General features: G+C 38.3%; 2 protein-coding genes across 8 annotated transcripts in view; one reads left to right on the top strand and one right to left on the bottom strand.

The window, feature by feature from the left end:
- Positions 1–24,403, top strand: part of LOC111324220 (conserved oligomeric Golgi complex subunit 5) — a 30,611-nt gene that overhangs the window by 4,964 nt on the left and 1,244 nt on the right. The window contains exons 9-23 of one of the 3 annotated variants that reach the window (XM_022927714.2): positions 106–265; positions 506–624; positions 2,081–2,158; positions 2,234–2,312; positions 2,741–2,924; positions 3,084–3,245; positions 3,500–3,599; positions 11,378–11,488; positions 11,845–11,910; positions 20,528–20,631; positions 22,105–22,174; positions 22,272–22,339; positions 23,078–23,186; positions 23,569–23,645; positions 24,128–24,254. In XM_022927714.2, coding sequence (XP_022783449.2) covers positions 106–265; positions 506–624; positions 2,081–2,158; positions 2,234–2,312; positions 2,741–2,924; positions 3,084–3,245; positions 3,500–3,599; positions 11,378–11,488; positions 11,845–11,910; positions 20,528–20,631; positions 22,105–22,174; positions 22,272–22,339; positions 23,078–23,186; positions 23,569–23,645; positions 24,128–24,254 — 1,614 coding nt within the window. Of the gene's footprint in view, positions 1–105; positions 266–505; positions 625–2,080; positions 2,159–2,233; positions 2,313–2,740; positions 2,925–3,083; positions 3,246–3,499; positions 3,600–11,377; positions 11,489–11,844; positions 11,911–20,527; positions 20,632–22,104; positions 22,175–22,271; positions 22,340–23,077; positions 23,187–23,568; positions 23,646–23,686; positions 24,103–24,127; positions 24,255–24,403 lie in introns of those variants that run through there. The other 2 variants (XM_022927717.2, XM_022927716.2) reach the window with 2 other exon arrangements.
- Positions 4,532–18,095, bottom strand: LOC111324221 (two pore potassium channel protein sup-9). 5 transcript variants are annotated; one of them, XM_022927718.2, is made up of 5 exons: positions 17,961–18,095; positions 16,903–17,068; positions 7,828–8,206; positions 6,676–7,179; positions 4,532–5,002 (listed from the first exon to the last, which is right to left on the bottom strand). In XM_022927718.2, exons 3-5 carry the CDS (start codon positions 8,138–8,140, stop codon positions 4,659–4,661), a joined length of 1,161 nt encoding a protein of 386 aa, XP_022783453.1. In that variant the 5' UTR covers positions 8,141–8,206; positions 16,903–17,068; positions 17,961–18,095; the 3' UTR covers positions 4,532–4,658. The 5 variants fall into 5 exon arrangements, with proteins under 5 accessions (XP_022783453.1, XP_022783455.1, XP_088615418.1 ...); XM_022927720.2 differs by lacking the exon at positions 17,961–18,095 and having other exon boundaries at positions 4,532–4,918; positions 16,903–17,434; XM_088759292.1 differs by lacking the exon at positions 17,961–18,095 and having other exon boundaries at positions 16,903–17,433.

The following is a 24,403-nucleotide window of genomic DNA, read 5'->3' on the forward strand; positions in this document are numbered from 1 at the left end:
CTAGTATTCTAGAATACCCATTTGTACCTTATCTCTAGTTAATCACTGCTTCTTGGGGTCAATTTGTTAATGAATCACAATTTCTTCTCTCTCCTTTTTCTGTAGAATCAAACCCAAGTAGCCACAGCCCTGCAGGTGTTCTACAACCTGGGTTCGTTAGTCAGCAAAGTTAATGAAGTGGTTGACAAGGTGAGGGAAAACCTGATAAACAGTGTAAAAGAAGCTCTGGATCCTAACACTCTCTCACAGATGCAACCAAATGCAGGTAAAGATGATCAAAAATTGCTTCAAGTTCTTTCTCTTTAGACTTTTTGAAAAGAGTTCTCCTCTAGAAATAGATTATGATATGACCTCATCAGAAATAATGGCTTTACTGTGGATCACTGAATCCAGAGCTCATTAGTCATCCACGAGGCTACTGTATCCCATCTTGTTCCAGAAGTAGTTTCAATCTAAAAATAACAGTCAGCAGTTTGACTATTAGCTTTCATATCAAATAAACAAGGAACAGGAGGTCCTGGTCGTGCCGCAATGCCTACCCCAGGGAATACAGCAGCTTGGAGAGCCACTTTGTGGACCAGATTGGAGCAACTTATGGACTCAATCTACTCAGCTTGTGGCCAGGTAGAGTTAACTTTGCATGATTAGTATAGGTAATCACATGGGGCGGAGTAAAAGTAAGGATTAATATCATGCGTGTTTTCAGAAGTTGCTGAAATTGGGTGAGTCACGCAGCAATGAGGGCAATTTCAGCAACTTCTGAAAACACAAGTGATATTAATCCTTATTTTACGAGGACCCATTGCGATTACTTGTTAATGAAGTAGAGGGAAAAATTCTGAATTTCTGAATGCACTCTTGAGTAATCAGTCACAGGAAGCTATTTAATGTGGACAAAGAATCAATCACCACAAATGCAGAAATGAGCTGAATGAAATTTTATTTTTGCACGAACATACCAAGACGTTGAAAACCAGGTCTGCTGACAAACTGTCAACTTTGAAAATATAAAGTTAGTGCTTTTTCAAAGAAAGTTAATTTTGCCCTCTTCACAAGCAAAATTGAGAAAAAAAATACCCTCTTCATTGACCAACCAGCATTCTGTAATTTTGCCCTCTATGTTATTAGGGATTTTAGTATGGTGCCAGTTACCAAATAGGATCTACTATTTCCCTCTAAAGCCTCATAAAAAGGTAAAGGTAAAGCCTACTTACAAGCCATGGGGCCCATCGGGCCGGTGCTTAACTCCGGTTTCTGTAGCATGAAGCAGCTAGGAGTAATTCTACCCCCCCCTGGATGGAAAGCTAGTCCATCACAGGGTTACCCCTGGCATTAAATTCTCCTGGGTGAAGAGAGCCACTGTGAGAGTAAAGTGTCTTGCCAAAGGACACAACACATTGTCCCCAGCCGGGGCTCAAACACGGACCACTCACTCTGGAGTCGAGCGCACTAACCATGAGACCACCGCGCCTCCAAAGCCTCATAAGGCCTCTTAACCATTAACTCCCAGAAGTGATTAAATTGTAACTTCTCCTCATAATATTCATACATTATCCAGTAAATAGGTAGTGAGAATACTCAAACTTATCAAGTATAGGTTATCTTGATCTAACACCAAATTCTCATAACTAGCTTACAAGGAAATTTGTAGCCGCTAGAGGGGAGAATTAACAATCAGATCTTGGGAGTTAAAGGGTTAATGCATGGGTTGCATGCATGGGTTGGTGGAACATCCAAAGTACTAATTTGAAGGTGGCAAGTTTGAGTCAGAGTTCTTGTTTTTCTGAGTGTGCTTGTGTCATTTACTGAATAACACACCGAATCGAAGTATGGCGTCCAATTTGAATTGCCGTTGTTTTGGACTCACTAGCCCCTCCCACATGTGATAATCCTTTTGTGTTTCCACGTGAAGACGAGGCTAATGAGTCCAGAACAGTGGCAATTCAAATTGGATGCCATATTTCGATTCGGTGTATTAACTTTCACAATTTCATGCGGCTTGGTCAGTTTTTTTTTCACAAATTTTGGTTGATTCTGTTGGAAATGCAATATTTAAAATTGTTTTACTGTCTTGTGCCAGGTTCATCATCTTCAAAAGGTTTTGGCAAAGAAACGAGATCCTGTAACACATGTTTGTTTTGTGGAGGAATTGTTGAAGGTATTTCATCCAGTCTTTTTAATAAATTTAGAGAAATCCAACTTGACGCAACTTCACCATCTCATTTCCCTCCAGGATGGGAAATCTTGTACCACTTCCTTCTGGAATTCAGTAACTTTAATTTTGACGGAAGAATTTGCACAGGCTGCCCAAGGTTAGTTACTTTCAAGAGTCATTTAACTAGAACACTGCAAGACGTTTGCGTTATCGTAGAAAACATAAGAAAAAGCTGTACATTTATAGCATACGTTTGCTTTATCGTAGAAAACAAGAAAAAGCTGTACATTTATTGCATACAAAAGCATTGTCTGTCAGTACATCATGTGGGAAATTGATTGACGTGTTTAAAACAGATAATGCAATTTTATTTTATACACTGCGGTGTTTTCAAGGATTTTCAGCTCTAAAGAAAACCATAATTGCACTCGTGTAATAGTACCATAGCTGTGTTTCATATCGCTAATCAGTTGCTGACACGCCACTCGCCTCTGGCCTCAGTCTGTCAGGTTGATGAATGGAATGGCGAAGCGTGCTCATATATTATTCTCTATGTAACATCGATCAAATGTTATTGTTATTCAGCCTCCACTTTTTTAAAGCAAGCATTTGAAGGAGAGTACCCCAAACTACTACGGCTTTACAATGATCTGTGGTCTCGGTTACAGCAGTTTAGTAGTGCGTCAAATGCTCCTACTACTGGCATTGCTCTGCAAATTGAGCCTTCATTTAGTTTATTTCCAAGCGCTGGGGATCAGTTTAGCCTAAGGTATGTTGAGCGTGCTAAATGTGCTGGTTTATTCTATACTCCTTTTAAATGCCAACTCTATTTCAAACCAAAATGCGCAGTTCAAAAGCACTTTATATTAACTGTCAAGCCATTAAGCTAAATTGTTTTCTTAACCACTCTGAAATTGTTTTTTCGCAGTCCAGAGCAAGCCTTGAAGAACAGCCTGGCCCCATTTGAAAATGCCTACTTGTCGAGATCTTTATCCAGATTACTCGACCCAATTAACTTGGTGTTCCCATCTGGTGCACGGAATCCTCCTTCCAGGGAGGAGTTGGCCAGTATCGCCAAGACGATTTCAAGGTAAGAAACCCAGGATTCTTTTGTGGAATACGTTTCGTATATGCCGATGTCTGTGCAGTTTGAGTGCTGCTTGTAACAACATTCCTCAAAGAAGAGGTCGAATTTATTTGAAACTAGATTAATCTGTTTTTTCTCTTTCTCAAGAAAAATTATCATTATGATAGTTCTTTTTTTTTTTTTTTTTTTAAGGGAAAAATTTAAATCATCCTCAGTTGAAATAATTTTAACCAGAATGCTTTTTTGGATCATTCTAGTGAACTGAGTGTGGCCAGTGTAGATGTGGGACTCACAATAACTGTAGCCAGAAATGTCGCCAAAACAGTGCAGCTGTACACGGCAAAATGCGAAGAACTGGTGAGAGACTTGATTTGATATCTACTTTTTTCATTACAACCTTGCCTTAGCTTTTAGAACGCATTTCGATTGAGTGTAGCCATTAGAAGAGAGGAAACATCCTGAAATGCCAAAGAGAACTCAGAGTAAAAACAACCAATTTGCCGAAAGCGCGGGAAAACGCGGGGAACCAAGTCGCGATTGGTTTGAATTTTGCATCTGATTGGTTGAGAGAGTGGCACGAGTTTTCTGGACCAATTACAGTGAAGCTAAGCAAAACCGATGCAATCTCGAATGACCTAATTGAAAATTGCTCTTATTTAGAGATACTGTCGTTTAGACATTGTTTACTGTAGAATATGAGCGTAGTAACTCAGGCTCCTCCTTTATAATCAATAATTTGTTTCGAACAGAGAAGTAACAACTCTATAAATCTCCTCTTTGGACGTCTTTCTTTGGAGAAATCGTGCAACCCTCCCCCCCCCCCCTGCAAAAGACGGATACTGCTCCTTTAAGGCGCATTTCGATTGACGATCGTAAAATAAAACCAAGTTAATCCCAACAGCCACTCAGAACAAAGAAAAATATTTTACAAGGAGCTATTGATAATCAAAGTAAATACGAGCAAACAGAGAGAAGCGCGGAAAAAACGTGAACGACCAAGTCGCGTTTGCTTTTAGTCTTGAATCTGATTGGTTGAGAAAGTAGCGCGTATTTTAACAGACCAACGTCTAGTAATATAAGAGAAAAATCGAGTTTCCAGATGGAAAGTCGAGTAAAACCAAAGAAATCCTGAATTACTTTCGACACACTTTTGAAAATTGCTTTGTTCGCTTAATACTGGATTGTCTTTAATGTGAATCAGGATCGAGCTTAATGAAAGCCCGGTATAGTCGACTAAGCAAACCATTACTTCGAGAGAAACATAAAAGAATATACGACAATTCACAATACCAAATCAAAAGATTTTTAAATCAAATTTAATTCTTCTCAATTAATTTAAAAACATGTCTAATATTTAAGTGGAAGTGCTTTACACCCGCCTAGTAGGTCTAGTCTTCATTATCTCATTTTTTTTTTCTATTCCATATCTTCACTTTTTGTTTTCGTCTCTAATTTATTATCATTTTCTTTGCTGGATCCATCTTCACGCGACTTAGTTTTAGTTTCGTTTCTATGTTCAACTGTATCCGGGCGTTCTTCTCTGACGCAGTTGTGAGGGCAATTCAGTTCTTCGACGCTTGTACTTATGGTAGAATTGCAGTAGGACTTTGTAGACGGCCTTTCTCTCTCGAACTTGAAATGTCTACAAAGTTTTGGCGATGGTTGATTTTCCGTCCCTGCAGTTGAAGAATAGTCCTTTGAAAATTTGAAAATCTGTCGCAGTTCTGTGAGCGACTTTGTTGTATTCAGCTGATATGTTCCTGAAGATTCAGTTAGGTTTGTTAGTGTCTATAGTTAGCAAAAATGGCCCTCACATCTGCACGTATTGTTTCCTTTAAAATATTGTCCTTGAATTAGTTTGTCATGCCTTTCATATGTCGGGTGCCAACTATATGCGATATCTAAAATTTCTGTTCAAAACACAGTAGCGCTTTGAAATACTGTTCACTACCTTATAGTTTCGTAGCTTTAAGACGGAACCCCTAACAACCTAATATCAGTATGCATTTTCTCCATACTTTTTTCCGTACCTTTCCAAAAGCGCTGACAAGTAGAATTCTTTTAACAATCAAGAGTATCTTAAGTTGGTGATCAGTTACTTTATTCTCCTGACCTTAATGTTTGATTGAGGGGTGATATTGTAAGGAGAAATTAGATGCTGGTCATTCTTAGGGGTTAAAAGGTTGATCCAGAAATTTGATTAAGAAAAAAAATCACCTTACCACGTGAAAGGAACTTCTCAATATCTTACAGACATATTTGCTAAGGCTTTAGGTTTTGTTTGCAACTTTTAAAGTTTTAAATTCTTCCTTAATTGAACGGGTCAAATCTTACCAGTCGGAACCTTTCTTGGTTTCTGTGGCGTGTAGCGACTGGGGAGAAGTGTTACTCCTCCCGGACGGAATGCCGGTCACCTTCTCCCCACCCCCCCTCCCCGCTCCCCGCTCGCCGCTCCCAACCCCTGTCTCTGCTTTTGTTTCAAAACTTTAGTGTATCAACCCTTACTTATCAAAAATGACAACCGTGTAGGTTATAGATTATAAGAAGTCGTAAGAATAGGGAATCCGCTAGTTATGAAGTATCGTCAGATTTTACACCAAATTCTCCGAAATACTGTTTAAGAGGTCTATCGCAGTGGTTATAAAGAGAAAATTAAGAGGGCCCTTCACCACTGACCTGAGATTGAGAAGGAAGACAGAGTAGAATCAGATATAAGTTGGACGCCTACACCGCTTGTCTGAAGAAAAGAAAAAGTTGAGTTGAGAAGAAACCTTTGATATTTTCGTAAAGGTAAAGGTTGTCGTTACGAAAATACCAAAGGGGAAAATTTCTCTATAACCCGAAGTTATATTACATGTCACAGAGCGCTACAGTGGGAAAAACGTAGTTTGACTTCTGCGTGATATGGCTTTGTTATAAATATCTTGAAACTGAAAATTAAAATGTAGAGCGTGACCATAAATGGAGTGATAGATAGTTCCTGTAGTTTTTAACTCGTACAGTCCGTTTTCGGCTTCTCTTTCCCGCTGAAGAACCCTGTTCTTCTTTATCTTTATCATGAAGGCGTTTTGCAATTTTACATGTGATGTTAAATTTAGTGTAAGTTGTGGTTTATCTGTTTATAGGTTTGTGAATTTTCATGGCCAGTATCGTAACCAGTCGACGTATGTGCTTTTTTTGTTACCTCTGTTCGCCTAAAAACGTGACAGTTTTGATGACAACGCGACTATTAAACGCGAAACACGAACAAGGCATTGACACCAATCACGTTCTTCGTATCTATGGTTAAGTGTAAATAGCAACGCTTTTCGTATTGCTTGATGTTTTCCTTCCTCAGATTTTAATGACAATGTTAGTCACCCACAAAATCTACTTTACCCGGAAAGGAGCTTTTACTATTTTACCGAGTGCGCTAAATTTCTCTAGATCTCACCTCGTTTACATGGTATTACACCTTGAATTTCCTTTGCTGCGCTCAGCACGGAAGTGAAAACACTTGATAACAGCGAGAGGCCTAGGGCCAAGTACATCACACGCACTATCCACATGCCTCGTTCGTAAGACGAGTCTGGCTCTTTGCCTTCATTCGGTACCAGATCCCCGAAGCCAATCGTGCTTAGCGCGACAAAACAATAGTAAACGCAGTCTAGGTAAGTCCAGCCAAATTCTCGTTCAGAATAGTAATACATGATACCTCCAAGAGGAATCCAGAGTGTAATGAGAAGGGCGTTTATGGCGAAGCATTTGATGTGTTCGTGTGTTGGTAACTCTCGCTTGAACGCAGCTTTTTCGAAGTATTTGATCAGCAAATGAATGCCATAGTTAATGTGTTCACCAATGGATTGTAGGGTTAAAAGATTCAGTGGAATGCCAAAAAGGGCGAAAAAGATTAGAAACAGCCGACCTCCTTGTGTTTTGGGTGCTAGGTGTCCATATCCTGAAAAAAAAAAAAAATGACAGTCTTGCGATCTTTGTGATCATTCTAATGAAAGCTGCTGAGCATTAGTTAATGTAAATTATCCTCTGCAAGGTGGTTTGTTTAATTTCAATTTGTGAGTGAGACCCTTGTGTGTTGATATTCTCATCATACCCGTTGCTACTAAGCTTTACTTTCGAAGTTATCAGTTATATGTGCTTCTAACTTTTAAGTTCATGAATGAAACTCTTGACTGTGACCATTCAAATGAAAATTACTGAATACAACGTCTATGTGGTTCTGTTTTCATTGGTTCGATCTTAGGTCATCAGTCCGTGGATAAAATCCCACTCTTAGACTATCTAAATGAAAGCTACCGTGTGGGAAAGCTACAGTGCTTTGTTTACAAGTCAACGCTATTGTTCTGAAGATTTTTCACCCTTAACACCTTAACATCGAGATTTATGTTCTCAACGCTTTTGTCTTTCTATTTCTTAGGTTACTAACCAGGATAATTTGTTTGACAATCGGGAACTTCTCAAATTGGTGATTATTTCCCATATTCTCACGACCTTTACAGTTGATCCAAGGGTGATAATGTAAGGTGAAATTAGAACCCAGTCACCCTCAGACGTTGAAGGGTAAAATTTACAAAACTTCGCTTCTTACCAATTGTAGTTGTTACGCTTCCAACAAAGTACAGCGACTGATAATAACTCCAGTCGTTGTGGCTGTATTTGCATCTGTGCGCCTTTTCAAACAGAAAACGAAGCTCCTCAACATATTGCTCGAGAACATCCATGGTTTCGTTAAATCTTTGCGTCATATTCTCCTTTAACTGATCGATTTTCGATGCAAAGTGAGCACCGGTTGATTGCCTATCGTGCTCTAGTGCCGAAAAAATCGCTGCACCCGATGTGAGGTACACTATTAACATGGCAACTCGAAGAAAAAGTGTTCTTGTCTTCCTTTTTATTTCCATTTCCGTTCACTAGTTTGGATGAAAGTTGGAGAATGTCGTCGGAAGGTCTCCAGACTACAATTTGTTCTGCAAAAACATCACATTCAAAAGCGTAAGTAGTTTACAAGCATACAGGTGGTTTGCACGTTACGTCATTGCCGCCATGTTGGTGGACGTAAACAATAGATATCTCATTAGCTTTTTTTGTTCGTCCACCAGCATTTGTTCCTTTCACCATTGTTACCTGTGTCTCTAGAGATTGGTTGCAAACCACCTATACCACCTCTCGTGTTGACAGGAGATAGACCACACCATGATGCGAAAGTTGAGCAATAGTCGGGAATATTTTAGTGACTGAATGGCTGTTGATCTCTAGCTCACGTATTTTGCATCTGAACAGAAGTAGTAATTTTATTGAAATTTTTTGCGGTCGCGTTTTTGTACTCAATTTGGAGCAGTATCTGAAGTCCTTTGTGGAGGACGAATTTCAGAAAACCCTCCTCTTATATTCATCTTCCCTTATACTCATCTTCCCACCAATCACGTAGCTCCATTTTCTGCCTTTAAAAGCACACACAACCCACAATTCCTCTATTCGCTCCGACGTAGGGCTAACGCTCGAAACGTCAGCTTTTATAACCGTAGCGCTGGCCAATTTACCATTTCAACTTTGTTGATATATTCAAATTATTCCCTTGTGGTAGCTCGACGAGTGTCTTTTGGAAATCCTAAGAAATTATTTGAAAAAAATTTGCAGGGTAGTGGTGTCACAATACGAAACCAACGCCGATAGCAGGAGATATTGCAAACCCCAAATCACACAACTCTTGAGTCTTTTTATTGTGAATTGTTTCTTGTAATTCTCTTTAACGTCGAGTTTGTTGCGGTTGTTTAGCTCTTTTTGATTTCCATGTGAATTTGGTCCAGGTGTACGTTGGGTAATTCAGTCATGATTATAACCATAGTTAATAATTGCGCAAGTTATTAACTATGTTATAACTTGCGCAGTTCAGCTGTAACTGTGGATGTTTCTTTTTTTTTTTTTTAACTCTTCAACTTTTCAAGCTTTTCAAGCTTTCATTCTTCGTTGGCTATCACAAACTTATCGGAGGAGAGAAGCTTCAGCTTGTTTTCTCATTATAAAGATTTAAAAAAATATAAAGGAAAATAGTTTTATTATGAAACCGTAACGGGTCTTACTTAAATCCTTTTATCATGAAAATGTCGATTAGACCAGCTGCTCAGTAAAGCTACACTGATGAACATTTAAGCCGTGCACGAATGTCTGAAAATTCGTTCATGTCTATAATCACCGAAATGCGTGCAATTCTCGATGTTGAACGTTTGTTTATTTAGAGATTTGCTGGAGTTTTGTCTATATAACAGCGTCTTCCCATTTGCCTTGTGTAAATCTACCTTAATTGCTTCGTTTTAAAAGATTTATATTGGTTACCTTTTTGTAACGAGGCAGACTGTTATTTGTTGCAAAATCTCGGGTGTAAAATGACTGGTTCTTCATGACGCGAATCATTGAAACCTCGGTCGTGCCACGAATGAACCCTTTTTTCAGTTAAAATCTACTGTAGAGTTGTACGTTTTAAACTGAAATGACAATTTAAGAGAACCTAATGACAGGTGCTTGTAGATGTCGATAGTTGAGATCCGATTATTTTTGTTCCAACTTACGTGCCCGGTCAATTAAAATATTATTTTTTTTTTTAATCTGATGTTGCTTACTTCTGTCATCTTTATCAAGTGTATGCTATTACACTCCGTTTTACTATATCATCAAATTCTCATTCGTAATGAGATCCGAATGATTTACGCATGTTTTATAAAATTGTTGACGATTTGCTCATCAATTAATCTTTACCTGCCATGATTTTTTGGACAATGTTGGCAAATTTTCGCTACGACTGTTGTAACTTTGAATTGGGAATATACCTCGTACTTTGGATTGTAAGTTTTGTATGACTATTTTAGGTCTCAAGGGCTTTTTCAGCTCTATCCTTTTGTAAGTTCTGCGCAGGTATGCACGTGAAATTAGAAAGAAACAGTTCTTTAGAGTATTATCACGTGACCTAAAATATGTAAACAAAACATACAAACTTAAGAGGTCCATTCTTACAAAAACTTTTTGCGATTGTTTTCGTTGTTTCTCATCGTTACTTAAGTGGATACAAGAAATGAAGTGTCCGTAAGACGGGAAGCGTTAACTTTGCAAATTTAACACGATAAAACAAACATTTAAAATCCTTTTTTAAGAAAAAGTACTCGTTCTGAGTTTTTTTGGTCCTTGTTGGTAAGGTTTCGCTTTGTATTTCGTTCGTTGCCTAAGATCCTCCGTTTCTTGTATTTCTTCTTGAGCTGCACTCGTTTCATCTAACACACTATTTGAGGCTATTGTTTTTCATTGGCTGTGATTATTACTTGTGGTTTTGATATGCTGTTAAGGTTATTGAAACTTTTTTGTCTCATCACAACCGATACTTGCTCCTTGCCGTAAACTGAGAGAAAATTTTCCCCCAAGGCACGCGCGAAAATAAAAGAAAATATGCCTCAATTAACTTAAAACTTGCTCGTTTCTAAACGCTTACAAACGAGCAAGTTTTTAGTCTGCATTACAGTTGATTTCGACGTCAGTGGTCGTTTGTATGGAAAGGGTTGACTTAGATATTTCATGGCCGTCATAAGGGTCGAAAAATATTTTTAAAAGAAGTCTTTCTTAAAACTGAGTTTTGTAGGTCTGCAAAGGATATCCGTCCTTCCAGTTAAAGTAGGAATTTTGGTTATTTTATCTTTGTATGCAGTTTTTCAAACTCTTGCTACTGTTTGCATGCTGAAGGTATTCCTCCTTCGTTATTCGCTTCTTGTTTTCCCGTTTTTTCCATTTTTTTTTCCTGGTTATACGTTTACTCGCTGACTCTGCTTATTGCATATTTCCCACCCATGGACCTGGATACATATTTTCGCGCCTTTTTCTCGGTCGTTATTGTCGTGCTTTTGCTTCTGGACGCATGTGTTCCCACCCTTGTCATTGGTTACATTTTTCCCGCTTTTTTGCCCTCTGTGTGACTGTGGCTTATGTTACTTGTTCCATTCTTGATTTTCACACCGGTTACTAATACACATTTTCCCGAGTTGTTTTAAAACAGTTTTTGGCGAACTGCTCTTTTTCCAGTAGAGAATATTATATTTGAGGAAAGGTGTTGTGATTTGTTGACAACAACTGCCAACTGCGTTTATTTCTCTGCACAGCTGGTGGCTGGTCTCGAAGGAAATCAGTTATACGACCACGTGACTCAAGCTCAGCAGAAGAACGCTGCCATCGTGAATAGCTTGTTCCAGTTACATCAGGCCGTAACCAAGGTAACTGTAGATTGAGTCTAGCAATCAATCTCACGTGAGAGTTGAAGCTGCAATGATTTGCAGCTGTACCGCTCGGCACGACAGGGTAATTGAAGGAAAAGTACGGTTTTTGTGGTCATCATTATGTATAATGATAGTGGAATTACATAACTCTGATTTCTCAATTAATTTTTGCCAACGTGGACTTTTGGCTAAATTCAACATTTGAAGTTAAGCGTTACACCGAAACTCCTTAAATTTTGTAATCAACCTAAACTGTTAAAAATGTCTGTACGACAGACTGAAATCCTCTTCTTCGTTATTAGCGCAATGCCTACGTGTCTTGTTCCATTTTATGTACTTTTTTACCTCATCAGATAGTAGATGGTCTGTGGCCTCAGTCTCCTGGTGTTGCTGTGGATGCAATATCCACCGGGTTACAGGTAACACTTTGGTTGTAATGAGATTATTTTACGTTTTTGGAAAGTGTCAATAACACAACGATAGATTTACATTTTGTTTTTAGTTTTGCTTGACAATACACCACTGTAAAATGTCTCGGTATCTTTTCAATCAGTCATTTGTTGGTTATATCCAAGATGGCTCAAAGGCTCTGATAGCAATAGACTATTTATTATATGGCTGTGTCTCACAAGGACTGGGAACTACCGAATTCACGAATTTGATTGGCTGAAATCAATATTGAAAGCGGTCTAGATTTCCCCATCTAGACCGGTCTAGAAAAAAAAGGTACAAAGTATATAAAAAATAGGCCATTTCCGAATTACGTTTGGCCTCTTTTTCAAAACGAGGCCTGGTACTCAACCATACGTATGAAAGTGAGTTTAATTTTGTATGTGAACGAAAACTTATGCGAAACTTAAACGAATGGATGAGCACCAGTACTCGCCTTGAAAAGAGGCTAAAGGCAATTCGGAAATGGGCTATTGGCATATAAGACACAGCCATATAATAAACATCTTATTAACCGAGCTAGGTCGGTCTGTATGGGAGAATCTTGACCTCGGTCGCTGGTACAGACCTCACTGCGTTCGGTCTGTACTGGCGACCTCGGTCAAGATTCTCCCATACAGACCTCCCGCTCGGTTAATAAGAATTAAATAATAACTTCATTTAGATATTCTACAGGTTTTAGCGGGGTACTAATTTTCTAACCTGTAAACTTCTGTAAGATCTTAGAGGAGAAGTTTTCTATTATGTTTCAAGAAACCGAAACAAAGATATCGCAGCGATTAGCTACCAAGAACACGAAGCAGAAACAAGTAAAGTGCCTGAAGCGCGGGAAAATGCGAGCAAAGAAGGCGCAGTTGATTGATTTTATTTACCAATCAGAATTAAGAGAAGCAAAACAAATTCATCGAATTGAAAATTGCACGAAAACTCAATTTCCCAATTGATGACGACACATTTCTTTGTTGGCTGTGGTTGAAATTCAGTTATCTCGCAGTTGATTATTTCCTCAATTCTCCCCGCTGTTTGTGTGACATTATAATGAAATTATGATGAGAATTGAAAAAGTTGTTTACTCCTAAAAGTGAAAGAAAGTTTAATAATGCAAAAAATTGCCATCTTTAGTCTTAAATCGGCGCTCACTTTGCTAAAGCAACTACAATGGAGTTTTGCTAGTAATTGATATCTTACAACAAACATATGAAAATACATATATATGAACTGCGGTTATGAAACGTATATGTGCACGATCCTTCGCAGTAAAGCACTATTTAAGCAATAGTGAAAATCAGACCTGAAAAAATTGCTTAAAAATTGCTATTGCTTAAATAGTGCTTTACTGCGAAGGATCGTGCACATATACGTTTCATAACCGCAGTTCATATAGATGAATTTTCATATGTTTGTAGTTTGATTTATCATCTACGGGTTTATGTCGAATTAATTTGATGGCCTGCTCCCAGTTGGCTTGTTAGCTCAATTGGTAGAGCACTGCACTAGTATCGCAGAGGTCAGTGGTTCGAATCCCGTACAGGCCTGAATTTTTTTCAGGTCTGATTTTCACTGTTGCTTAAATAGTGCTTTACTGCGAAGGATCGTGCACATATACGTAAATTGATATCTTGTTTTTAACTCTAAAACTAAAAGTCGATCCTTTTTCTGTAATTGGTTATCTGACATCTTTCGTCCTTTCTTACGAGGCCAGCTAATTGACCGGCTTTAAATCAATTTTCCTGTAGTTGCAATCAAATGCTTACGTGTATTTTTATTTTTGTGTCGTTGTGGTATCATATCTGATAATCTCGTGTCACAAGTCCTCTCTTTTTATTTTTTTGGACCACATATCAATTAGTCTCGTCAGGTTCCGATTATTTTATTACGACCGGAACTTTGATCCAAAAAGCATTTTATTATTGTTCTTGATGTTGTAACTCAAAACTTGTTCTAGTGGTTTCTTAGTTCCATTAATGCTTTTCTTTGCAAGATTCAAATGGTATCGGTAATAATTTTGAGGGGATAAATTGTCACGGCATTTTGGTAAAACTCACCCCCAAGACTTTCTAACGTGCTACTGGAGATAAAGCTCTTCAAAAGAATCCAGTCGACTGGACTAGGGCTTCTGTGTAAGAAAAAATGTTTAAAAAGGCAAGAAAAGCGCGCAGGTGGCGTAGAATCATACCACTCTCATGTCAAAGAATACAAATTTTAAATTATATCCGTGTTTACAGTATTCTCTTTGAGTAGATAACTTACTTCAGTTCGATGCGGCAAAGGTTTCAAGTTTTTGTCGATAATCTTTTGGGACTTTTATGACTTCAACCATCACACATTGCTTGCTTGGAATATGTTTTTGTGTTTATATGTAATTTTGAGGTTTTCCTCGATATTGTGCCTTTGAATAAATAGTTTCCTCTTATTTAAATATAACCAGTGGGTATGAAATGACAACAGTATCCGGATGACGCAGAATAACAGACGAATAACGAATAACGAATAACGAAGCCAATATACGGCCAAAAAAACAAGAAATCAGAAACTTGACAGGTGCTTCATGGTCACGAACGCGATTTAAAGAAACGAACCTAAGTTGTCGGTGACTTTTGAACTCGGTGAGGTCAAATGTGACCTACACACGCGGAATAAACATGTTTTCTATTTTCTCTTGGGATGTGAGAAATTGCGTTTATGATTTAAAGGAGAAAGGAGAGCTGCTATCAATCTTATATCGAGTTTGACGGCGTGGATCGCTGGTGAAAGCGGTCTTAAATTGCATTATTTTTTAGTTTTGCAAACAGCGAACAGTAGCAGAAGACGTTTAACACTGAAAGTAGGAAATTAGCAATTATAAATGCATGAGAAGTCTTTTAAAGGACATTCTCGTAAACAGACAGCTATATTTACCACAAAGTTTAAGCCGCCCTAGGCAACTTCACCTGTTCTCTTATAAGGCCTTGAGCAAAATCTCTTGCATCTTTCAATTTCAAGAAGTTTTTTGTTCTTTGACATAGAACAAGTGGCACTGTTACAAAGTGTGATGTTCTTTATGCCGTTTCTAACGGATAATTACCACCTCTTTTTGTTAAGCACCCAAGTTAATTTATTTATGAAAAAAACCTTCTCAGTTGTACGTTGTGATGTTACTAGCATTGTTGTTTTCTGCTCGATATCGTTGTCAAACCTCAGTTAATAAGACACCACTGATCAGATTTGAGTTTTCCGCATGTAACTACAAACATTTACAAATTTCACGACAATTTCGGGTCATTGAACGTATTTGTTATTCTGCACACTATCCCACCCATTATCATGTCAAGATTTAAGGGAGAAATAATATTTTGAGATCGAAGAATTTGCTAAACACTTGTTCTGCCAGGAAACCGTCCGCCTTACGAAAGAATGCGTGGGTGATAAATTCTAGGACATGCGCATATGCGTATATTCTTTCGAAGTCGGAATAATTTTGATAAAGACAACAACTGAACGATAGAGGTGACCTTTTTTTCCAAACCAAATATTCTGAACACAGTTCAGATTTTTTTCGCCTGATGTTTATCGTTCTCTACTTTTATCGAATCAATTTTCTTTTAAACGTGCAAAAAGCTTTATTGTGTATTTTTGCATATGTGTTGAAGTCACGATGCCTCGCTTGTCGTGTTAGATTTCGCTTTTACTTTCATTCTTTCGAGAGAATAGTATACTTTTTTTTCAGCAGCGCACAAGTTATAGTTTCGCGTACGTAGTAAAAGCATTTTCGTACCGAGAACAAAAGTCGATTTCAAAACTTTTCATTTGGTGCGAAGTTGTGTGCAAATCGTAAACATTGCCTATTGTGTTTGACTCTCAGCTGTTCATATGTACTCCGGCAGTTTTGTTCATCTGTGGAAGACAAATTAAGGTGAAATGCGCAGTCTAATTGAATTTCTCACGGATGTTGTAAATGACATTTCGTATGTTGTGTGTTTTTTTCGGAAGCGACAAATATTAAATGCTCACGAGAAGATTGAATGCTTGCGCTTCCGTGAAAATTACCTTTCCCAAGCTACTCGGTTACGTTTTAGTGCATCCGATTTTATATTCCCACCACAAAATACTCGGTTCAAAATATCCCAGACCCAAAGTTTAGTTGAAAATTAATTAGGAGAGCGAGGTTTTCGAGACGTTTCTTTTAGAAGTACGGGGTTGTTCGTTTGAGTTTGTTGTACTCGTGTTTATACCCACGTGAAAGATTACAACGCGTGCGATAGTTGTATCAGTGAAGTGCTAAATCATTTTTTTTTTTGCCAGAAAATAGCCTTTTCATCGAGATATGTTTAAGGCATGACTTTTCTTTGTCTTTTTTCGCGTTTAAATGGCGAGCGCCGGTTTTTTACCGCAGATGCGTAGCAGTCACGTTTTTTAAAATTGAAATTGGGTGAGTGTTACGGCAGATTTTCAAATTTCCATTCTGAATTATTCGCTTTCGGATTTTCACGTTTTACTGTTGACAATGAGGTGTTTAGGGACGGTATAAACTTTCTAAACCAACCAATTTATTATTTCGTTTCTAAACTTCGTAGTCTTTAAAATTTTCCTGTTACAAGAGACGAAAGTTTGCCTCTTCGAACATGTTCAATCAATTATTTCTAACTTCAAAATCATCTTGTCCCTGTTAATTGTACCTAGCTGAGGCGTTAAATAAGGAATGGAAAGTTTGTGCTTTTTTTTCGTTCCTATGATCATTGAATTTTCTTTGTGGAGTTGAAAATCCCCTTTCTTTTCATTGACTTTTGGTTTAAAAAATTTATGATCTTAAATTCTGAATTGTATCTTGATTTTGATTTGGGTCGGGCAACAAAATTCATTGAGCTACACTTCTCACAAGCGCGAGAAATTGGAGTTTCAACATAGCATTTTTCGCTGTTATCTCCGGCGTCCAGACAAGAAGTGTTACGACTTTTGATTATATACTTATTTTAGCTACTAACCTTTTTTTGGTGGTTACGTTGCGTGTGTTGTAGAAACAACTTCAAGGTAACACTCGTGAAGCCATAGAATTCATCAAGTCTTCTTAAAAGCTCATATCTCATCCAACGCTAGGCATTATTTTATTCCTTCGCCTTTTGTCTTGCGGTATAAATTTTCTCTCGTATCCTGTTGTTAACGATGAAAATAGAAATTTACGCACAAATTTCAATCTACTACGGGTTTTCTACGTCGTTGCGAAGTGATATTACAGCTTAATAAACTTGCATGGACAAGTTGTTCCCTCAGGCAGTTTTTGATGTTATTTTTGTTTTCGATTTTGTTTTCAGGCGTGTTGTCTCGTTTAGATAATTCCTTTTTCTTCCTCGGCTCTACTAATGTTATCTTGTTCTACGGTAATTCATGAATGCCAAGAAAAAGGAAAATTCCGTATACTTTGAATTGCAAATTAACTGTCTTCGTCAAGCAATTAATCTCAATTCGGCTGGTTTGTCTTCAGGGGAATACCATTTCGTTGATGAAGCGACTCTTGTCTTTCGAATCAATCATTGGCTTACACCAAACACATTTCTAATTAAAATTTGGAATTTAATACTCATACGAAAGCGCTTATAAACGGGCTGCTATTTTTTGTTGTCAGAGGAATAAAAGATTCTTATCAGCAGACAGGAGATACGAAAATGTTTTAATGATTCCAAATGTCTCTTCTCGAGGTAAAGACTAGTCAATAGATGAATAGTCCATTTCTTGTGGGAAAGAGTGTCAGTGGAACTTTAATTTAGTTAGAACGTTCAATTCATCACGTTCTCTGAACTCAATTAGTTTTCATCTCTTCCATACGAGTAAATTTAAAATTTCTCGCTTTCAATTTTTTCGCAAATTACGTTTTGATTTGTGGTAATTTCAACCAGGCGAACTCATGAGCTTCAGCTTGTTTCTAAGCCAATTTGCGCCTTCTTGCCTTTTTGACGCTTTTTAAAGCTCTCTTTGTTGTACAATAAAAATTGAACGTGACGGATGTTTTGGAAACGCATTCAAAATTTATGTGTAACCTTTTTACCTGTTATGTTATCAGTGCCTTCCTAATTTCTCCAAGATTCCCCCGGTGAAAGCTTATCAATGCCAAATCTTACGGACACAGATTTTGTCGTAACGTAAAGTAATTTTCCATAAAATTGTAATCGATCAGCTAAATTGACCAACTATTTGATCATCTGACGTCTAGATCCGCACCAACACCAGCTGTTAGACGCAAAATGGTGGTTAATCAACTTCGATTTGATACTAAACCAAGCGGTGTAACTGGCCCCCGACACGGTGAAAACAGTTGTCTTTCGACGCAAATTACCTTGGCCTGTGTAGGTGCTCAGTTTTGTGAAAAAGCACACATCGTGAGTGAACGTTTGTCGTGCTGAGCTACCAACGTAACTTTATTAATTATAAATGCCCCCATTCTACACTGATAAAGATCGCTTGCTTTATCTCAATACACAATAGAAATGAGCTGAAATATATCCTTATTTACAGATATGAAGGCGGAACACTCAATTTCCATAGATTATTCGTGTCCGTTCTCGAATGTGATTTTTTGCTTGAGTTGAAAATGAAGAACAAAACTTGTTACATTTTATTGCTTTCAGAACCATAAAAACATATGATTCAAACATACTAATGACGTGGTGTATTTACAGACTTGTTCAACCATGTTCCGAAAATTGACCGAGGGTCGACCGAATGTTTCACGACATTTTCATATTCCCGAGTTTGTCACCAGAGTGTATCGGGACAGCGGGTTCTGGTATAGGAGAAATATGGACATGAACTTGGTGTTTATGAGAAAAAAAGCAGTTTCGTGATGTGGTGTGATATGGCTGCTTCAAGACACCACAACAACTGAAAAACTAATAATCTTTATCTAGCAATAATTTCCATAAAATCCTCTACAATACAAAATATTAACAGCGAAAAAACGATCCAAAATAACTCACTTTCGGCTCACGTCTACTCCTTTTTTTTAATGTCAAAGTGTCTGGAAAACTACAAATAACAGAGTCAAATCTGAACAGATTCAAAGTCTAATAATCTGATAAGTAAAAGCATATCTAAAACTATACAGAAAAGAGAAAGGTGAATGGCAAATCTAGAACCCTATATACAAGGCTGCTAAAAATCATTAAACAATGTCAATGGCTCCCTCGGCAGCTGCGATTTCAACGTCACAATTATTATAGTTATACGCAGCGCGGCGCTTCACCCGCGATCCTCGAAGGCAAACTAAGGCCGACCGAAGGAGGGCAAAGGATGTCTTTGCTCGGATCCAGGAAATTGTTTGCGAGTATCGTTCCCCTTTCTTGACGGCGATCAGCTCGGCCAATCGGCTGTGGTATCTTATGCATTCCATCCCCATCCCTCCCGTAGTTGTAAATACAAGCGGCGTAAACGAGCCATGCTCAACATCCAACACTCTCCTTGAGTACAGCCGCTTCTTGTCGTTTTCATGGATGCGATAAATCTGCTGTGGTTCCTGGTCCTTGTAAGACTCGGCATTGGGGTGGCAAACCCTCGCATCGAAGAATGCCGAGCTCTGGGGATCCCACTAATGCATTGATGATATTACAAATTTTCTGATCATTTATTTTCGATGATCCGTCGAAGGTCAACTTTATTGTCTCGCGACATTAACTTATACCCGAGTTTTGTCTTATCAACGAATTTCTCCTCACTCTTCTTTAAAAAACAGTCAAATTAATTAACCACAGATACGCCATCAGCTAATATACGTATTTATCATATGACCCGACCGTCCCGCCTACGCTATCATATGTTAAAATTTTCAACTTCCAATATTGTACTTTCAGTGTTCTGATTGGTTCACTCAACTCCGGTGATCAGCTCGTATTCCGAGTCACCTAATATGGAAATGCTTTGCGCCGACTGTAGCGGAGCCGAAAAAAGGCTCCAGATATTCAAATGTTCAGGATTTTATAAACTTTAGCAAAATAATTGATCCATTTGAGCGTGTTGGATACGAGATTGGTTAGAGCTATGTTAAACGCGCGTCAATTTTAAAATAATCGAATGTAAAGTAAGTTTCAGTATGAAAGCTGACGTTTTTGAGGTTGGACGATGGGTTGACCTGAGCTAGTCCGAAAAAGCCGTCGCTTCGTGTTCGTACGGCTTTGTTGCAAAAAAACAAAAACAAAAAACAAAAAACAAGGAAGAAAAATGAGAAACTAATACTTATATTCTTTCAATAAATGAGTTTCTTTTTCTGACCAGGTAAAAAAAGGAAAGGTTTTATTGCATAATCTTTTTTTTTTGTTCTTGTTCCGCATGGTGTCATACCTAGTGACAACAAAATCATTTGAAATTTTCAAAACTTAGTGTTCATATGATAAAGTGTTTACTGCCTGTTTGCCCAGTCCGTACGTCATGACCTCGAGCCAAATATTTCCCGTCTTACCCTCCTATTCAGGTCAGTAAATAGGCACTCCCTGTTCTTCCATTATGATCAATTTCATATCTTTTTTCAGTGGTGAGACATGTTTTAAATTTATGAGAGTTGAGAGCCTGTGTTTCCCAGTGATATTTGACTGATGTCCTTGAAGTCGATCATTTCTTTCTCAGGGAATTCTAGCGCTGATTAATTCAGCTCTGGATCCGCTGCTTGATGTGATTAGACTTGATTTGGAAAACCACATATTCAAGATGCATTCCGAGGATTTCACAAGGTGTGTCGATGCACTTTTGTAAAAGTATAGAAATTTTCTTCAAGCGTAAGGATTAAGGGCTGACATATAGAGCTCTTCTGCTGAAAGGAGCACATTACATACATACATACATACATACAAATGAATAAAGGCTGATAGTTTCGAAAGAAACTGTTTTGGGCTGCGTCGGTGGGAGTAACGAAATAATTTGGATATATCAACAAAGTTGAAATGGTAAATTGGCCACCGTAATGATTACAAAAGCTGACGTTTCGAGCGTTAGCCCTTCGTCGGAGGGCTAACGCTCCGACGAAGGGCTAACGCTCGAAACGTCAGCTTTTGTAATCATTACGGTGGCCAATTTACCATTTCAACTTTGTTGATATATCCAAATTATACATACATACATACATACATACATACATACATACATACATGCATGCATGCATGCATGCATGCATGCATGCATGCATACATACACATTACATACATACATACATACACATTACATACATACATACATAAATACATACGTACGTACGTACATACATACATAAATATACTTTATTTAAACCTCGAATTTGGAGTAGCTAAAGATAAGCTAGTATCTTCGAGTTACAAGTATAATTCTAAATACTACTAAAATGTAAAATGTAAAATTGTAACATTCCAAAATTAAACTACGAAAAATAGCCATTCTGTAGAATCTTGCGCTCGAAATCAGGAAAGTTAGAAGTTCTAAAAGAATCCGGAAGATAGTTCCATAGTGTTTAAGCCTTATATGAAAAGGAGTGAAGGCCATAAGTAGTAGTTTTTGTAGACGGTAGAGACAAAATATAATTTCCGCGTAGACTATAGGATACAGACCGGAAACTAAACGTATTCCTTAGATAGCCTGGACAGCAGTTAAAAAACAAGCTCTTGTACAATATAATTAAGAAAGTCTGAAGACGTCTTTTATACAGAGATTTGGAGTTAACTTTGCTAAGTAGAATAAATCTAAGAATTCGCTTGTTTAAAGAATCTATCTTCTCAGTACTACGCGCACCACAAAAGTGCCATACAGACGAACAATAGTTGAAATGTGACATAATAAAAGCCTTATACATTCTCCAATTCAATAACTGTGTCAGCACCTGATTAAGTTTTGAAAAAGATTTGCCTTTAGTTATAATGAAATGCAGGAGAGGTTTTCCCTTCAAAAAGGTGGTACGACAGTCATTCGAGAGGTAGTGCCCACGGAACTTTAATCGACTCAAAAATCTATGTCCGATAAAATTCTTGCGCTTAAGAAAGGGAACATGCTGCTGATTGAAATCCTAAAAAATATTCTTGTAAAAATTGCCAGTGCATGAGAGCTTAGAAAAGGTATAATATTAATTGCGTAAATAAAAGGTTTTTTTTTCCGTTTGTGATATATTTCAAGGTTTTGCGCCCATAGAGAAAATTTGGTATTTTCGTAATAAATAATTGCTAAAAAATTTTTGATTGTAGTTCGACCCTGTCACGTGACATTGCTGATAGCCCGGATGCACCTTGTTCTGGTTACATTCAAGACTTGCAGGTATCTTGACGATTACCTTTGTTTACATCTTTGACATTCTTTGTGCCTTTTTTTCTTCTTATTCAGTGGAAGGGATCCTACTTGTTCTGTCTTTCAGGATTTTATCATCCACGTTCAAAAGAACTACATTGCACTTTACGAGTGCAGAGAAATTCTCTCGCAGAGGTAAGCAACACACTTTAAATCTGTAAATAAGTTTGTCAACCGCCTATGATTCTATCCTGTGCACCAGTGTTTGTCTATTGACCCGAATCTATGACTATCTTAGTAATTTGGTAATATCCACCAAGTTGAAATTCTAAATTGGCCACCGTAAAGAAAGCTGACGTTTCGAGCGTTAGCCCTTCGTCAGAGCGAATGACGAAGGGCTAACGCTCGAAACGTCAGTTTTTTAACTCTTTACGGTGGCCAATTTAGAATTTCAACTTGGTTGATATTACCAAATTACCTTTTTACCCCCACCGACGCAGCACCACAGCTTCTTTAGAAAGTTACTCCCTTTATCCTATGACTATCTTAGCCGAGTTTAGATTGAAAGGAGGCGCATGAATTTCTTAGATTGTACCATTCGTCACGGCTGGGTCGCTGCAACCCATAGACTTCCAGAAATGACCAATATGTAACTTCTCCCCCAAATACATTTTGTGGCAAGGTAGTGATGAGAATAGACATACGTATCAGCCAGAGGAAGGCAGTTTGACATAAGATCAAATCCTAATATGTATGAAATGTCTCGTAATCTGAGGGGAGAATTACACTGCCCCTGTTGCGGTAAATACCCAGCTACGCAGGCTGGTAGAGTTCATGAGGTCTCGACGACACTGTTTCCAAGGTAAACTGCTCGTCTAATTCCACTGTTCAATATTCTTCCTGTATTTAGTTGTTGAATCCTTTCGCTTTCAGGTTGGAAGAGATGGTGTGTCGAACTATTGAGCTGTTTGTTCGTCACGCCAGTCTACTCAGAGCCATTGGCGAGGGAGGAAAACTCAAGCTTGCCGCTGACATGGCTCAGGTGAGCTGTTTTCACAGTTCTATTGCTAATGCAAGGATTTAGGAGGAGATTTTCCTTTAGCCTCGCGATTGTAGAGGTGAATAAGTACCCGTGTTGCCCCAGGTTTCCGCGGCAGCTTTCCCTATTGATACACCTGCACTCCCAGTCTCCTCTCAACGTTGGTCTGCAAGATGGTAGAGAAAAACTGGAAACTAACAACAATGAAAGGGGGAGAGGGGTGAAAGAACATCATAAACGTCATTCTGGACAAGTGTCCCAACTAATTACGTCTGCGAGTGTGGGTGGAAAGGGACACAGACTTGGTTTTTGGTGTATCTCACGAAATCTCCAGCGTTTTATTTTTCTTACTTCGTATTAACGTTTTGTTGCTGTTGTTGTTTAGATTGAATTTGCCGTTGGTCCATTATGCCACAAAGTGTCTGATTTAGGAAAGTCCTACAAACTTTTGAGATCTTTTAGGTTAGTGTGTTTAATTGTACGTTCTCCGTCACCCTTGTTAGCGAGAGGGAAGGATATAAGAATGCACCAACAGTCACAGACAGGTGGACCAACGGACATATATTCGCATAGACAGACATACCAAGGGACAGGTAGTAAGACAGTCGGACGGGCGGACCGGCTACACAGACTGGCACACGGCCAGCCGAAAGAATGGAGACCGACGGTCGAAATTGGCAGACAAAGAGTGACGGATAGATCACGCCACAGTGAGATAAAAAAAGGGACGAACATAACGAGAAACACACAGAAAGAAAGACAGTCAGACAAACAGATACACAGATGTACGGACGGACGTTCGCACGGACACACGGATGGACAGAAGTACGGACATACAAACGGACGGACGGACAGATTGTTAAAGAAACAATTATTCGATTGATGTTGTCAAGCAAAAAAAGCTGCATCTTCCAAAAGTGTTGTAATAATTTTTTTCTCCCCAGACCTCTTTTATTTCAAACCTCTGAAGACATTGTAAATAATCCGGCCCTTGGGGAAAGCCTCCCTCACAGTGTGGTGCTGCATCATTTGTTTTCACGCGCTCCAAACGAACTTAAATCGCCTCATGAGGTATGTACCTTCAGTTGCCAGTACTAAAAGGTTTTTTCGATGAACGCAGATACCCTTTGAACTCAGTTTATCTGTTTTTGCACTTTAAGGGTGCGAAATTAAAATCAGAGGGAAGTAACTGAAAATAGATAGAGATCATGTTGTATCAA

This window comes from Stylophora pistillata, chromosome 5 (assembly GCF_964205215.1).
Source record: "Stylophora pistillata chromosome 5, jaStyPist1.2, whole genome shotgun sequence".
Lineage (NCBI taxonomy): Eukaryota > Metazoa > Cnidaria > Anthozoa > Scleractinia > Pocilloporidae > Stylophora > Stylophora pistillata.